We start from the raw sequence: 15,129 nt of genomic DNA on the forward strand, positions 1-15,129 counted from the left end.
CCATATCACAATCAGTTACTTCTCATGCCCTCTTACCCTGACTTTGGCTGTGGTGGTGAGGGGGACATGGCCTGTGGCGTTGGCGTACTCTCGTTTCTCCTGCGTAGCCTGAGGCCCCACCAGGGCAGCGAAGGCAGTGGCGAGATGACGTCTGAGCAGGGTCTTCGGAGGCGGGATGTTCAACAGCAGGGCCAAGGTTTCTGAGCTGAAGCGAGGCTCCAGAATCTGTGCATGCAGGGACAGATGAGGAGCATTCAGAGACACAGAGTACAAGCGGCAGTGACAGCATTGCAGTAGCTTTAGCAACACGTGTTAAGATTATGTGGGATCAGAATATTTATAAGATATCGTCACTTTCAGTGTCCTTGTGCTTGAAGAGAAACAGGCTCGTAGATTGTCTATTTTCACTATTTTAAATCATTTTAAAAATTATAAATACAAAACAAACGGTTTTGGACATACAAGGTTTCCACCCGACAACAACAATATGTTACGGTATGTTTATCTGTCCGTATCAGACAGATACATATTACATTCATAAATAGACAACACTGGGGAAGCACAGCATATATGTGTCTGGAGCAAAATGCTTTTATGCTTTTTATGATGTGAGGTGATTGTGAGTACTGGTTTCACTCACAATCAGCCCTCCATGAACTCCACTGCCCCTTAGATTAGGAGCATATTCAGCTAGATCTACTGCTCGTAGCCACTCCATCACACGATGGTTAGACCATTGCACAACCTCAGAGGGAGAGGGCTGCTTCTGGAAAACAAAATGCCAGGAAGATAATTACAGTACCAGTGTATTGCATTTATTTATTTTTTGTTCCCTCACTTGGCTCTTCACAAATCCTTTTACTTAACCATCATTTTCCCTTTCAACTCACTCTGACACAATCCAAATGCTACTCTTCTCCTCTTTCCCACCTTACCTCCTCCCCTGGCCTGCGTCGAAGGCAGTGGGGGTTGAACTTGTTGGCGTGGAGGACATGGATTGCACATTTAACACTGAGGTGGTGGAGCTGACTGGTCACCTTCAGAGACAAGAGGTCATTCTGGAAGAACAATAAAAAGAAATCACGCTTTGATGACTAAACTGTACGACTAAAAGGTTTGTCAACAAATAAGACTAAAATGAGGTACAGTACTGAATTTAATTCAAAAGTAAGCACATAAGCTAAAGTTATTTAAAATGTTGATTGAAAATACAATGCAAGCTAAAGAAATCACCTCTGACTTCACCTGTACTGTTTAGAGAAGTGAATGACCCAGAGTTGCTTTTAGCTCATAAATTAAAAGATCGTTTGACATGCTGAACGAGTCTAAAGTTTCACTCTCCTCAAATCAAATGAAACTAATGTAATGTACTAAAAATAAGAAGGCACATTTGAGAATAATTTAAAACAATGCATTACACTTTACAATACTTGGGGGAGGGAGATTGTTCTAATAATCTAATAAAATCTTTTTTTGTTTTAATAATCTGAACATGAAAATGAAATAATGTATAATTTTATAACTTCATACAGGCTCTTTAAAATGCGTGATTCCTAAACCCACCAGGATTGAGTTAAGACCCGCCTCGCGGAAACGCGAGGACTTCCAGGAGTGGCTGAAATCCCTGCCTGACACATGGAGGGTGGATAAAGTCAGAGGCATGAAGACTTGTACTTGAGAAAAGCCTGCATTTGCACAATGCACAACTATTAATTTCTCACTACAGTGCTCAAAATAAACTGTGCTAAAAAAAACTTGAAACTGACTGTGCTTAATAAAGGGAAAACTTTGTAACTTTGCCCAAGAGACAAACGTACTGAGAAAGCTTTGTCACTTTGTCAATTTGTCACTTCTGTGCTCAAAATAAAAACTCTTACTGATTATCAGTTAAATTGTTATGGTTTGGATATGGCTTTGGGCCTATTATGCTGCGTGTATTATTGTAATGGATCAGTAGGTAGTAGGTACTTTGCACTTGAGCGAGCAGCACTAACGTTCATGGGCACTTTCATACTTAAGATTATCGAGAGGAGGCGGGTCTTAACTCAATCCTGGTGGGTTTAGGAATCACGCCTTTAAAATCCTACGGTTGACCCGCCCCCTTCCCCCCACACCTGCTGTCAACAGACAGAGATGTCATGTCTCCATTGGCCTGCATTATGTTTGGAAGTAACCAAGTTAAATAAACAACTTGTAATGTAATTCCACCTTATGAAAGAACAAAACATTGTTTTGGTGTCACAGCACCTACAGTAATATCCTTGCATGAAACGTCACACTGAAGGTGACAAACTGAATACACTTTTTGGTTACCACCGCGCTCTGACTCTGCTGGTGCGGTATCCCTTTAGATCAACATGTAGGAGGAGGAGGATGGATCGCACACAGTGGCAAGAGTTGTCTTTTCTTTATTATTGCATTTGCAGATGAGAAACAAACGTTTCGGCTGTAAGCCGATTGAAGAAGGCTTACAGCCGAAACGTTTGTTTCTCATCTGCAAATGCAATAATAAAGAAAAGACAACTCTTGCCACTGTGTGTGATCCATCCTCCTCCTCCGACAAACTGAATACAACATTTAGATTTCTATTTAATCTCTCCATTTATTTCAAGGCTTACCCTAGTCAGATTTGTGGGTGTAGCTCTCTTATAATCTTAGACACATTTAGAACCTCACCCTCCGCTATTAGCGGAGGGTGAGGTTCTAAATGGGGCTATTATAATGTGTGCATGGGCTATTATTATGTTGATAGGCATTATGCGCTGGCCACAGGAATAGCCACGGATCATAGATTATAGTATGCCCTAAAAAAAAAGTCTAGAACACACCACTGTGTATATGTATTTGGCTCTTGTGTGTTTGCTATTTCCTTTTAAGTTCAAGCTAATAGAGGTTCTTCTGGGCTTTGACATAACAGCCATCAATTCCAGTTCATTTGGAAATTAATAAGCATTTCTGTCCAAAAGATTAGACTAAATCTAAATTAGCTGTAAAAATGAACACTGATACACTTGGTGCATATTTATTTGTGTGTTAAATCCTACCACAGTCAGGTACTGTATCATCCGACCATCCACCCTGCCCTCATGGAACTGGTCCTTATACTGAGGCAAACCAATGTCATCCAGCCAGCCTGGAGAGGATGGACATCATATGCTCACTTACAGTGCTAGCACGTATGCATGGTGAGCAAAGGGCCACATTTGATAGAATGATACTCACGGGTGACCCATATGTGGTCCAGTTCAGAGGACTTCTCTGTAACTTTAGTGGTGAATGCCTTCAGAGCCAACTGCAGCTTCTTCCTGTGCAGTGGGTGCTTCATTCCCATTTCCTAAAGAGAGAAAATGCTTTATGTTACGTAGTGGTGGAAGAAGTACTCAAATGTTTTAATTAAGTAAACGTATCAATACCCCAGCATAGAAATACTCTGTTAGGGTGCCCTCACACCAAAATACCTATGAGAGTGGAATCCGCGTTCCGCCAATGCATTTCAATGAGAGTGAAGAGGTTTCATGCCAGCAGAAGATTTCTGCAAAAAACGCTCCCTTATCATTGAAATGCATTGGCGGAACGCGGATTCCACTCTCATAGGTATTTTGGTGTGAGGGCACCCTAACAACTAAAATGATAAATGTACTTGAGTAAAAGTACAAAAGTATTGGCATCAAAATGTACTTAAAGTACCAAAAGTACAAAAGTATTGGCATCAAAATGTACTTAAAGTACCAAAAGTAAAAGTGCTCATTATGCAGAATGTCCCATTTCAAGACAAGTTTTCAAACGTATATAAAAAAAAACGTATTGAAAATAGCAGATCTACAAGCTCACAATCCGTCACATCGCGACGCATTGTGAGCTTGTAGATCGGCTATTTTCAAATGGCCAAAATGTATATGGTTGAAGTGGATAACATATGTTTTGTAATAATAATCAAAATCTACTAAGTTTTCATATACATGTAGTGGAGTAAAATTACAATATTTGGATCTGAGATGTACAGTAGTGTAGTAGAAGTAAAAGTATTGGAAATTGGAAATACTCAAGTAAAGTACAAATACCTTAAAGTTTTACTAGTTTTACTTTAGTACAGTACTTAAGTAAATGTACTTAGTTACTTTCCACCACTGATGTTATGTGGTAAAAATGAAGTTTGGCAGCTGAACACATACCAGTAAAGAATGGGGTCATTTGAGTTATTTAAGCCTATTTATCCCATTTTTATTTTCTGACCTTCTCAAAGTCCTGGGGTGTGGCAGACAATAGTGTCTGTCCATTGTCAACCCACTGTCTGCTGAGGCTAACATACTGGCCCAGCCCATAGTCCTCTAGCCAGCCACACACTTGCTCCTTGGTCCAGTGGCTAAATGGAGTGTTCATATCACTAACAGGAAAGGAGACATAGATTAACTGACCCAAGTTAAACTAATACTCAAAAGAGCTGTACACATCAAAAACAGGAATATTTCAGACATAATACAATAAAACTAAATAAAGACTTAATTCCAATGTGGCCCTTAGGTGGACATGGGAGAACGACTCCATCTCCTTGTGCTTATATACAAAGTTTCCTTTTAATACCATTTAAGACACTGTTGTTTTTCCATCAGTAGTACATTACAATTCTGAACCACCAGGGGTCAGTAATACTTATGGTCAGGCACAATGCACCAGCCCTTACCGTACAGAGCTACCAGACTCAGGGGTCCGTGTCAGTCTGGGACCTGCTGTGGCACGCAGTCCCCCTCTCCTGAACTGGCCGGGGTCTGGGTCAATGCCTTGGAGCCCCCCTGACTGGGTTCTTCGAAGTCTGAAGAAGTTTAGAAATACATTTCTCAGAGGTGCCCAGACTTCAACGCACCAAGCATGTGAAATATGTTTGCTTCGCTGTCAACAAAGTCACAGACAAACATATATCCACTAACTTTCCCCAGAGCTTCTTGATGCTCCTATTATTCTTCATGTACTCTGGTGAACCCACAGCCCGGTGGCCCGATGGCGGACTTGTACCAGACGATACAGGGGAATGATCATTTGAAGTGTTGTCCTCAACTTTCTCTGTCTTCCCTATGAGAGATACAAAAGTCGTATCAAAAAATGCTTGAGATTTTACATTCACTTATGGAAAAACACTGGCATAATTTCATTATTAATTTTAAATTAAAATCAAACAAAAGTTCTAAATTCATCATAGTAATCAGACAGCCAATAAGCAAAAAGGGAAAATACTTTTTTACCCCCCTAATACTGCATCCAGCACTGCTGGGGTCCACCTTTTCACAGCATGGGAAGAATTACTGCATAATCGCAAACATGCATGCGGTACATCTGAATTCAACCAGTTATACTTTAAGGCCTGTGAACCAGAAGGCCTCACAGCTGCATCTTACTGGCACACTGTGGCACAGGCTCCGCTCTGCAGCACAACCCATTAGAAAGGGAAAAGGGAGAGGCTCAAGTTCAAAGTGGTCAATGAGGATGGGACAGGGTGGAGCTGGGCTGGGGTGAGTGTGGTCAATCAGAAGAAGGGAGAGGGTGTGTTCTGTGTGTAAAACAGGAATATCCACACATAACCCTCTGCTCTGTGAAGGCAGGCAGTGGCCTCCAGTATTAGCTGTGATCAAAAGGGCTACTGGTCCTTTGGTCAAAAGGGAGCGGTTTGCTAAACATGTGGCTCTCATATGGATAACCACAGAATGAGGTAGGCCAAAGTAAGCCTATAGCAGTGATGTTTGTACTACACACGTGTTTCTCAAAAGAAATCATGTCAAAGGACCCCCACATTGACAAGTATTAGGTTGCTGACCTCACTTGAAAAGCTTTGTTGCTTGTTGAATATCTTACTGTAGTTGTTAGATACAACTGCATATATGCATATATAGACCATTTGTCATCGGATTACCTTCCAGCTGGTGAAATGATAATGAATTTAATCATTTCAACCTAGCATCCTTACCACGTCAACTTGGCATCCCTATTTAGCCTCCTATCATTAGAAAAACATTTCAAAACTAGCAGATCCACAAGCTCACAATATGTCACATAGTGATGCGTTGTGAGCTTATAGCTCTGCTATTTTCACTATTTTTGAAAAATTAAACTGTTCCTAATTTTGCTGGGAACCCCTGGCCTGGAACCCCAGACCCAAACTACACAACAGAGAATGTTAAAAGTGTAAAAGTGTTAGACTCTCAGAGTAAAAGCCACCCTGGGGGTTAAGCAGTGTGATCATTTGAGTGTGTTTACCAGATAGCTTGAGTTCATCTCCAGGTTTACTTTGAATAGAGTCTCCATCTTCACTCTCATCAGGAGACCTGCTGTGACTCTGGCTATCACTGGTGCTCTCTCTGTCTCCGTTGGGTTGCTCCAGAGAGGAGCCCACAGGCAGAGTCTGGCTTCTGGCATCAGCCTGACTACTCTGGAAAAACAACACAGACGATGGCTATCAACTCAATATAATAGTAGAGTCTGTCACAGATTACTAAACTAAAAGAAATGTATACTAGTTTACAATTGAAAATGTAACAAAAAGATAAATTGAAGGGGAAAAAAAGAAAGAAAATATGAGTCTGTCACAGATTACTAAACTAAAAGAAATGTATACTAGTTTACAATTGAAAATGTAACATAAATTACCATAAAATATTATTATTTAAATTTTTAATTGGGGTTGCAAACTACCCTATAAAACAGCACCAGTGGGTCCTCATTCACTGGAAGCCAAAGAGTTTGGCTGATAGAGGCATCAAGAATGGAAGGGAGAAAGAGAAGAGAAGGAAGGAAGAGAGAGAGAGAGAGAGAGAGAGAGAGAGAGAGAGAGAGAGAGAGAGAGAGAGAGAGAGAGAGAGAGATTGAGAGAGTGAGTCTTGCACCTCTGATGAGCTATTAGGAGGGGTAAAATGAAACGTTTTCCTATTTTCTGGCTGTTCAAAAACAATCACCTTTGGTGCAGATCCATTTGGTAGGTCATTCATACTACTTGAATCAACCTGTGGTTCTGTCCTGAGGAGATAAAACCACAGGATCAGTGTTAATCGTTTGGTGACGATAGCACTACAGGCAGATTCGGTCCTCTGTAAGGTAATACAATACCTGCAGTCAGTGTCCTTCTGGGTAAATGAAAGAGATGTACTTGTATGACACGAGGAAGAGCTACTTGTGGACACCTGGAATAGATGAGAGGCACACGATTAACATAGTTGTCAAAATGCATGTTTCTAACACAGTGATTCTGAAACGTTTCTAATTCAAAGGACCCCCAGTTAGGTATGTATTAGCCCATTGACTTCCATAACTCTTGAGTGTGTACCAATGGAACCAACCCGTGAAACTCTGAGTTACAGATAATGGTCCATTTGGTTAACTAGAAGCGTCTAGTCGGCGACCTGGCCAACTCGGAACAATGTAAATAGGGAATGAATGCCCCGCCCTTTAATGCAAACCCCATTATACCTGTTTTCATAGGACCTGTTTTGACCATCTGTCTGCCTGTGTCCATTTATGCCCATATATGGAGATATCTGTATCTGTCTGTCTGTCGGCGTCCATTTTATGTCCATATAGAGATCACTGCAGTTATAGTTCTGAGTCCATTATATGCTCATATATGGAGATATCTGTCTATCTGCGTCCATTTTATGCCCATATATGGAGATCTCTGTATCTGTCTGTCTGTGTCCCTTTTATGCCCGTATATGGAGAACTTTGTGATTCTGCGTCCATTGTATGCCCATATATGCCATATATGGAGATATCTGTTTATCTGCGTCCATTTTATGCCCATATATGAGATCTCTGTCGCTTCAAACAGATGGTCAAAACGGGTCCTATGACAATAGGTATAATGGGGTTTGCATTAAAGGGGGAACCGGCACTGTGTCTGCAACACAGTCGGAGGCACAGACAGATACAGAGATCTCCATAATAGGAATAAAGGGACACAGCCAAACAGATGGAGGAGGAGACAAACTTAATGAAAACCCCATTATACCTGTTGTCATAGGACCCGTTTTGACCATCTGTTTGCCTGTGTCCATTTATGCCCATATATGGAGATATCTGTATCTGTCTGTCTGCGTCCACTTTATGCCCATATATGGAGATCTTTGACCATCTGTTTGCCTGTGTCCATTTATGCCCATATATGGAGATATCTGTATCTGTCTGTCTGCATCCATTTTATGCCCATATATGGAGATCTATGCAGACACAGTGTCAGTTCCGGAAAATCCTGATGTCAGACATCAGAATCCGAACCTTTCGTGCTGGTTATAGAAAATCGTGTATCGGGTCGGGTCGAGGCCGAGCACTGCACTACCTGCTGCGGTGGGGAACGCGCGTGCCGAATTTGAAATAGGGAATGAATGCCCCACCCTTTAATGCAAACCCCATGAATGCCCCACCCTTTAATGCAAACCCCAATATACCTGTTGTCATAGGACCCGTTTTGACCATCTGTTTGTCTTTGTCCACTTATGCCCATATATGAAGATCTCTGGACACACAGTACCGGTTGCGGAAAACTCTGATGTCAGACATCAGCTCCGCATACGGGCATTCATTTTATTCCCATATATGGAGAACGCGCGTGCCGGTGGGACGAACGGTTCTCGAGATACGCGGATTACATACATACATACACACTCACAGAGATTTTTTGTTGACTCATGTGGCGTACGTGATGTCAGAGCCTTTTATGAGGTGATGTCACAAATCTCACAATGAGTCAGCGCTTGCACCGATTTCAGTTCTCAGTCTTATGCCCATATACGGAGATATCTGTCGGGTCGAGGCAAGATGCCCATATATGGAGTTCTCAGTATACGGAGATATCTGTCGGGTCTAGGGTCTGTGTCCCTTTTATGCCTATATACGGAGATATCTGTCTATATATGCCCATATACTGTATGGAGATCTCTGTATCTGCCCATATGCCCATATATGGAGTTCTCAGTCTTATGCCCATATACGGAGATATCTGTCGGGTCGAGGCAAGATGCCCATATATGGAGTTCTCAGTATATGGAGATATCTGTCGGGTCTAGGGTCTGTGTCCCTTTTATGCCTATATACGGAGATATCTGTCTATATATGCCCATATACTGTATGGAGATCTCTGTATCTGCCCATATGCCCAAATATGGAGTTCTCAGTCTTATGCCCATATACGGAGATATCTGTCGGGTCGAGGCAAGGCCCGGCACTGCAGTGATGTCACAATGAGTCAGCGCTTGCGCCCGGCACTGCAGTGATGTCACAATGACCGATTTTGCGCCGATTTCCTCCGGAACAGCCTGATGTCAACAATCAGCCCCGCATAAGGAGATTCCGAACGTTTCGCGCCGGTTAGGGAAAACCGCGCGTCGGGTCGGGTCGAGGCCCGGCACTGCACTCCGTGCCGCGGCGGGGAGCGTGCGTGCCGAATCTGAAGCCGGTGGGACGAACGGTTCTCGAGATACGCGGATTACAAACACACACGCAGAGACTTCTCGCATTTATAGATAGATAACTATCAGTCATTTTGCTACGGACTTCCTGGAACGAGGAGCCCTAGCTAAATTAGTTAGTTAATATAGCATCACAACTATCCATATGTTGCCTATTCAAAAATAGCTGACCTACAAGCTCACAGCAAGCTTTTTTTTTTTTACACACGTGTTCTCTTCTGGGGATCCCAGGCACAAACCCTTTTCAGATGGGGTTCCGCAGCCAAATACATGCGAATACATGCGAATCAATGTGTTGAGAGCCACTGCTCTAACACATCCAAAGACAGTATTACCATATAATTAACAAACCGGAACTTCACCCACCTCAGACTTTACATCCTCAGACTTGGCACTGGCAGAGTCAGTGTTCTTCATCGCCAATCCCTGCTCTTCTTCTTCACTACTGCTTGATGGGGTTCTGCCATTGGACAACGAACGAACAGCAGGTGGAGCTAGAGTAACACACAAAGTCAAAGCATTGTGTTACCACTTTTCTATTCAAGGAGGCCTTGTAGTTTTTTTTCATATTGACCAGTCCAGTTGCTATGCTAAGCCAAACAGGAAACTGTTAAAATAGCGTGAAGTCATTTTACCTGCTGTTCTTGTGGCTGAAAGCTCTCTGAACTGTCTGCTTTGGCTCAGCAGCAGAGAGAGCTCCTCGATGCGTCGGTCCTGCATGTGACACAGAGCAACAAAACATCCAATTATGATGTTTATCTAAGGTTAGGAAAACATGCATATGGACTATCTGCTCCACTCTATTACTGACCAATTTATTACATCAACATCCCTCTTCCTCCATATGGTCTTTACATCAAAGTATTGAACAGGGAGGGGATTGACTCTTGCCCAGCTGGAAATCGGAGATGTGGTAAGGGTTCACTGGAGCGTGTGTGTTTTTCTTTTTTTTTGAAGTGGTGTCTATGCCTGGCTTTGCCATGTTTCCCTTAATGTAGCTAACTCCAAAATTAGGTTTGGCAGATGGAGGGCTATAAGTGTGCGGCTTTGCCTGAAATGGCTTGCCCTGGTGTGTGTGTGTGTGTGTGTGTGTGTGTGTGTGTGTGTGTGTGTGTGTGTGTGTGTGTGTGTGTGTGTGTGTGTGTGTGTGTGTGTGTGTGTGTGTGTGTGTGTGTGTGTGTGCGCGCGCGTGTGGCAACGTCTGTGACTCTTTAAAGATCCAAGTCTCCTTCGTTGTATGAGGCTGCGAGAACACAAAAGCCCCTCTGTGCTATAAATGTTGTGAGGGTGGGGCCCCAGAAACGTCCACCTTACCAAACAGCAATAATGATAACAGTACTGTGTACAGGCTGGCAAGATACTTAATGTACGCAAAATTACACTGTAAACAGATGACAACACACATGTAACCACATGCAGCTGTGTTGAACTGAGGGAGAGGATAGTTGCCTTGCCAGCCTTCTAGAGGTCTCTTACCTTCTCATCATTGGCTGCTAAAAGTGACTCCATACCAGTCCTAAGCCTCTGGAGTTCTTGGTCTATAAAGAGAAAGCCCATACTGGTCATCTGTCTGTATGAAAATAGCTGCTACAGTATATTTGGTCATGTCAGATTTAGTAATATAGTTTTGTACCGATAGATACACATGGAACACAGAGATAATTATGTGAATGAGGGGGGAAATATATCTAGTTGGACGGCAACATAATTCATTTTTAATGCCAAGATTCTCATCAAAACCACATTTTTGGATTTGATTTGTGCACCAAATATAGCCTGTCTGTCAACATACGACCCTGATGTTGTACAGTATGTCATTCATTTTGTGTTTTTTTCTTTTCTTCTCTTTTGTTATCTGTGTTTGATGGGCTGCAGTTTTGGCTGATAAACTGAGCGAGTTGTTCCAGGGTGCTGATTGGTTCCAGCCTTATAGCGGAGAGTTTAAAAGGCTATCTCTCCATAGCCAGAATACCAGCTTCTCTGTCACTCTGTGTAACGTTTGATTGCGGGGTGGGTAGCCTTAATGTTAAACCTTTTTTCTCCTGTTTTTACATTAGGTGTTTAGTAATGATTGCCTTTTGGTTCCTATTGATTTGATTAGTTAAGATTAGGTTGTCGATGTTTAGTTTTCTTTTGTTTCTTGTTTTGGTTGCTAGCCCACCCTGAAGCTACAGGATTTTAATAAAACCCTGGAAAACACTCTGTGGCTGGTATTACTTGCAACTGGGAAGAGGATCGAGTCCCTCATGTTACATTATGGCTTCCCTTAGGCTGGGTTGCAACAGTGATGTTGACATGTTTGTTTCTCTCTGCAGTCAAAAGCCAACATGCTGTAGTTACAGAAAAACTGGCAGGCTCAAATGTGACTGGGTAAAATAGCTGCTACAAGTATCATACTGCAGTGTCCCATGTGTATCTACGTATGAGTTGAATTGGGGGGATTCATGTGGTATCAAGAATTATAAGGGATGATGAAAGAGGTTAGGTAAAGAGTACAAAGTGAAACGGCACCAATTAATTTAAGAAGCCAAAGGATTTTAAAAGCTACCCATTGGAGTAGTCAAGAACCCAAATGGAAACAGAAAGGGGTGTGAAAGAGTAATGATGGAAGATCAGAAAAGAACGCAAAGGAGCCAACAAGTCATTAAGATGAGTTACAGCTCACATTTGGTGTTTAGCCTCCTCCTGTACATCTCTATGGGCGAGGGGCAAGGTAGACACAGAAAGACTCAATTAAGAGGCAACTCCTCAACATTTCTGTTACTATACTGTAAAATCCTTCTGTGTTAAAGTTGCAATCCATTATTTATTTTAATGAATAAATGTAATCTGTATGGTAGAGTATGTTAAGCACCTCTGCATTGCTTGGAGGTGGTCTTCTTACTCTTCCATTGAAAAATCAAACCAAGTTTGAAGTGAGCGGTGGATGTGAGCAGTTCATTGTGTTAAGCAATACCCTGTGTGTGTGTGTGTACTGTATGTGCCTGGCCTGCTCAACAGCGCCAATTGGTAGGCCTGCCACTGGTCATCAGCGGTATTGCCATGCTACATACATAGATAGTTGCATAGTTACAAACATACATACACACACAGTGACGCATAGGAGACGGTGTGACCACCGCTCCAAAATGTAGATGCTGGTGCTGGGTAGGACACCTACTGGTTGACATTAAGTACTACTGTCTGACTATAAGAGCAAATATCTCCACTGGCCAAGCGGAAATTCCTTCTGGGCAGAGCAGTAGAAATGTGCTCTCCCACGCAGGAGACCCAGCTTTGAATCCCAGGTAGGACATACATCATACAGACTGCAGCTTTAATTTAACTCTGTACCTACAGTATGTAACCCATAAGGGTCCATTTGTTTACATTAAATACACTCTCAGGGTTAACTCTCATAGTTAACTTACAAGTAATATAACGTCGTTGTCGGGTGAAAAACGTGTATGTCCAAAACCGTTCGTTTTGCATTTGCCATTTTAAAAATGATTTAAACTAGTGAAAACAGCCGATCTACAAGCACACAACGCCTCGCACCGCGAGGCGTTGTGTGCTTGTAGATCTGCTGTTTTCACTACTTTTGTGCGATGGCCTTGTATGATGAAGCAGGGCTTTACTTTGCGAAAGAACATGCAAATTTGAAACTTGGAGATACAAGGTTTCCACCCGACGACGCCGATAAATTAACACAAGTACAAGTTAATGAATGCAAATTGTGAGTCATACACTGTGTGTCACCTTTCAGGCTACGCAGCAACACTCACACAGAGCTTTGGGGGGACAGGCAGGGAGTTTGACTCGTGGGCCTGTTGTTGCTTACCTCTGTCTGAGCTCTCGGTGGAGAGAGAGGGCCGGGCCTGCAACTGGGTGTGGAGTTTCTCTATCTCTGCGTTCTTGCTGAGCAGGAGCTGTTGGAGGCTGGTGATCTCTGCCTGTGGGTGAAACGGGGTGAAACCTTGTAAAAGCTAGGAAATCACTGAGACAAACATGCACATGCATGCATACATATTGTTTGATTTGTAAAATGGAAACTAAAAGAAAAAGCAGAAGGGTCGGGAGTCGGGACGGTTATCGAGATTTGTGAACTACAGACAGACAGACGTACACATGCACGGACGGACGAACGGACGGACGGACGGACGGACAGACAGACAGAGATTTTTCACATTTATAGTAGGATCGTTAAATTATAAACGTATATAACTACTAGTAAGACGCCTCATGGCGACATGCGAAAAGGGCGAGGTCGCATGGCGCGACCTCGCCCTTTTCGCATGTCGCCATGAGGCGTATTTGTTAAGTGGAAATCCTATGACGTCTATCACATCATACATACAATCCCTTTCATGCCCATACATGGAGATCCCTGTCTGAACCAGCCACACATATGGGCTGTCTTCCTCCATACACAGTATGGACAATCCCATATTAAGTCCTGTTAGATATGGCCTTAATATTGATTACATCAGCAATCTCCATATATGGGCATAAAAGGGATTCTGTTAGAGTGGTTCCCATGACCTCACAACATACAATATATTTTATGCCCATACATGGAGAACCCTGTCTGAACCAGCCACACCACTGTGATGTCACCTGTTTATGCCCATATATGGAGATCCCTGCTCTGAGTATCTGACTGTGATGTCACCTGTGATGTCACAGTGATTTGTCAGGGGAACCTCAGTATCAGGCGTTATCCACGCTCTGAGCCTGTGATGTCACAGTGATGTGTCAGGGGAACCACAGTGTCAGGCGTGACATACAGACAGGCACACAGACAGAGATACGTGGACAAGATGTGCCGGTTTCCATTAACTGCGACTTATAGTCGCAATCAAACATATGTGAAATGCATGCATTTAATTCATTCTGACCAGAAGCAGGGATGAAACGTATCCCCACCAGCATTAAACATAAATGACCAGAGGGGGATGTCAAAAGCAGAGGCATGGATTTACCACCATCGATCAAACACTACATGCATACAGTGTACAGTATACAATACGCAAACATACGTTCATGGCCAAATGCTGATTATAAACATAGAAATACTCTGTGGATTACAGCCTAGGCACATTCACACACTGCCATGTTCTTTCACAAAGCACTTGCATAAGCTTGCCTTGCACGCAGGGTAATTGAGACGAAAACACATGCCGTTAGTTGAAAGAACTTTCAATTCTCTATTTTCCACAATTAGAGGCATGCTTTACAGGGCATATATATATATAAAAGAACCACAACATAGCTTTGGATTTATAACTTATCTGAATTTTAGAGGGCCATTTATTAGACCAGCTCTGCCTGAGGTTAAAATGTATAAGTAGCTACAGAATAGTGCAAAAAAACAGATGGCAATAAAGTTAAGTTGAAGCTGATCTATATGCCAGTGTGTTGTCTATGGCTGTTTTGCACTTAACTCCAACCTCTGTTTATAATTCTCATTAAACACTTTTGGCATGTTATAATACTACGGTACAGTATATCCTATTTAATATTATGTCTAGTAATGGACGCACGCACGCACACACTTGCACGCTCATACGAATGCTATAAAAACAATAGATGTGAGGGTACCTGCATGCAATGAGATTTATACATAATTCTGGCGTTTTCTTTCATTAAGAAATCCATTACAGTGTCCATTAAACTCAACATGGTGTAAATGAGGGTTAACCAG

The 15,129-nt window shown here is 42.4% G+C and overlaps 1 protein-coding gene across 7 annotated transcripts in view; it reads right to left on the reverse strand.

Moving 5' to 3' along the window:
- The window catches only part of ppfibp2a (PPFIA binding protein 2a), a 43,514-nt gene that overhangs the window by 8,087 nt on the left and 20,298 nt on the right, over positions 1 to 15,129 (reverse strand). For 5 of the 7 annotated variants that reach the window (XM_080730510.1, XM_080730512.1, XM_080730511.1 and 2 more), the window contains 16 exons: positions 13,267 to 13,378; positions 12,112 to 12,141; positions 10,923 to 10,984; positions 10,082 to 10,160; positions 9,813 to 9,940; positions 7,093 to 7,166; positions 6,942 to 7,002; positions 6,247 to 6,418; positions 4,926 to 5,067; positions 4,682 to 4,810; positions 4,234 to 4,384; positions 3,223 to 3,334; positions 3,045 to 3,133; positions 936 to 1,058; positions 641 to 766; positions 37 to 225 (listed from right to left, as the gene is read on the reverse strand). In XM_080730510.1, coding sequence (XP_080586636.1) covers positions 37 to 225; positions 641 to 766; positions 936 to 1,058; positions 3,045 to 3,133; positions 3,223 to 3,334; positions 4,234 to 4,384; positions 4,682 to 4,810; positions 4,926 to 5,067; positions 6,247 to 6,418; positions 6,942 to 7,002; positions 7,093 to 7,166; positions 9,813 to 9,940; positions 10,082 to 10,160; positions 10,923 to 10,984; positions 12,112 to 12,141; positions 13,267 to 13,378 — 1,779 coding nt within the window. The remainder of the gene's footprint in view (positions 1 to 36; positions 226 to 640; positions 767 to 935; positions 1,059 to 3,044; positions 3,134 to 3,222; positions 3,335 to 4,233; positions 4,385 to 4,681; positions 4,811 to 4,925; positions 5,068 to 6,246; positions 6,419 to 6,941; positions 7,003 to 7,092; positions 7,167 to 9,812; positions 9,941 to 10,081; positions 10,161 to 10,922; positions 10,985 to 12,111; positions 12,142 to 13,266; positions 13,379 to 15,129) is intronic. The other 2 variants (XM_080730513.1, XM_080730516.1) reach the window with 1 other exon arrangement.

The sequence above is a fragment of the Nannobrachium achirus genome (genome assembly GCF_963921795.1).
Source record: "Nannobrachium achirus genome assembly, chromosome: 7".
Taxonomy (NCBI): domain Eukaryota; kingdom Metazoa; phylum Chordata; class Actinopteri; order Myctophiformes; family Myctophidae; genus Nannobrachium; species Nannobrachium achirus.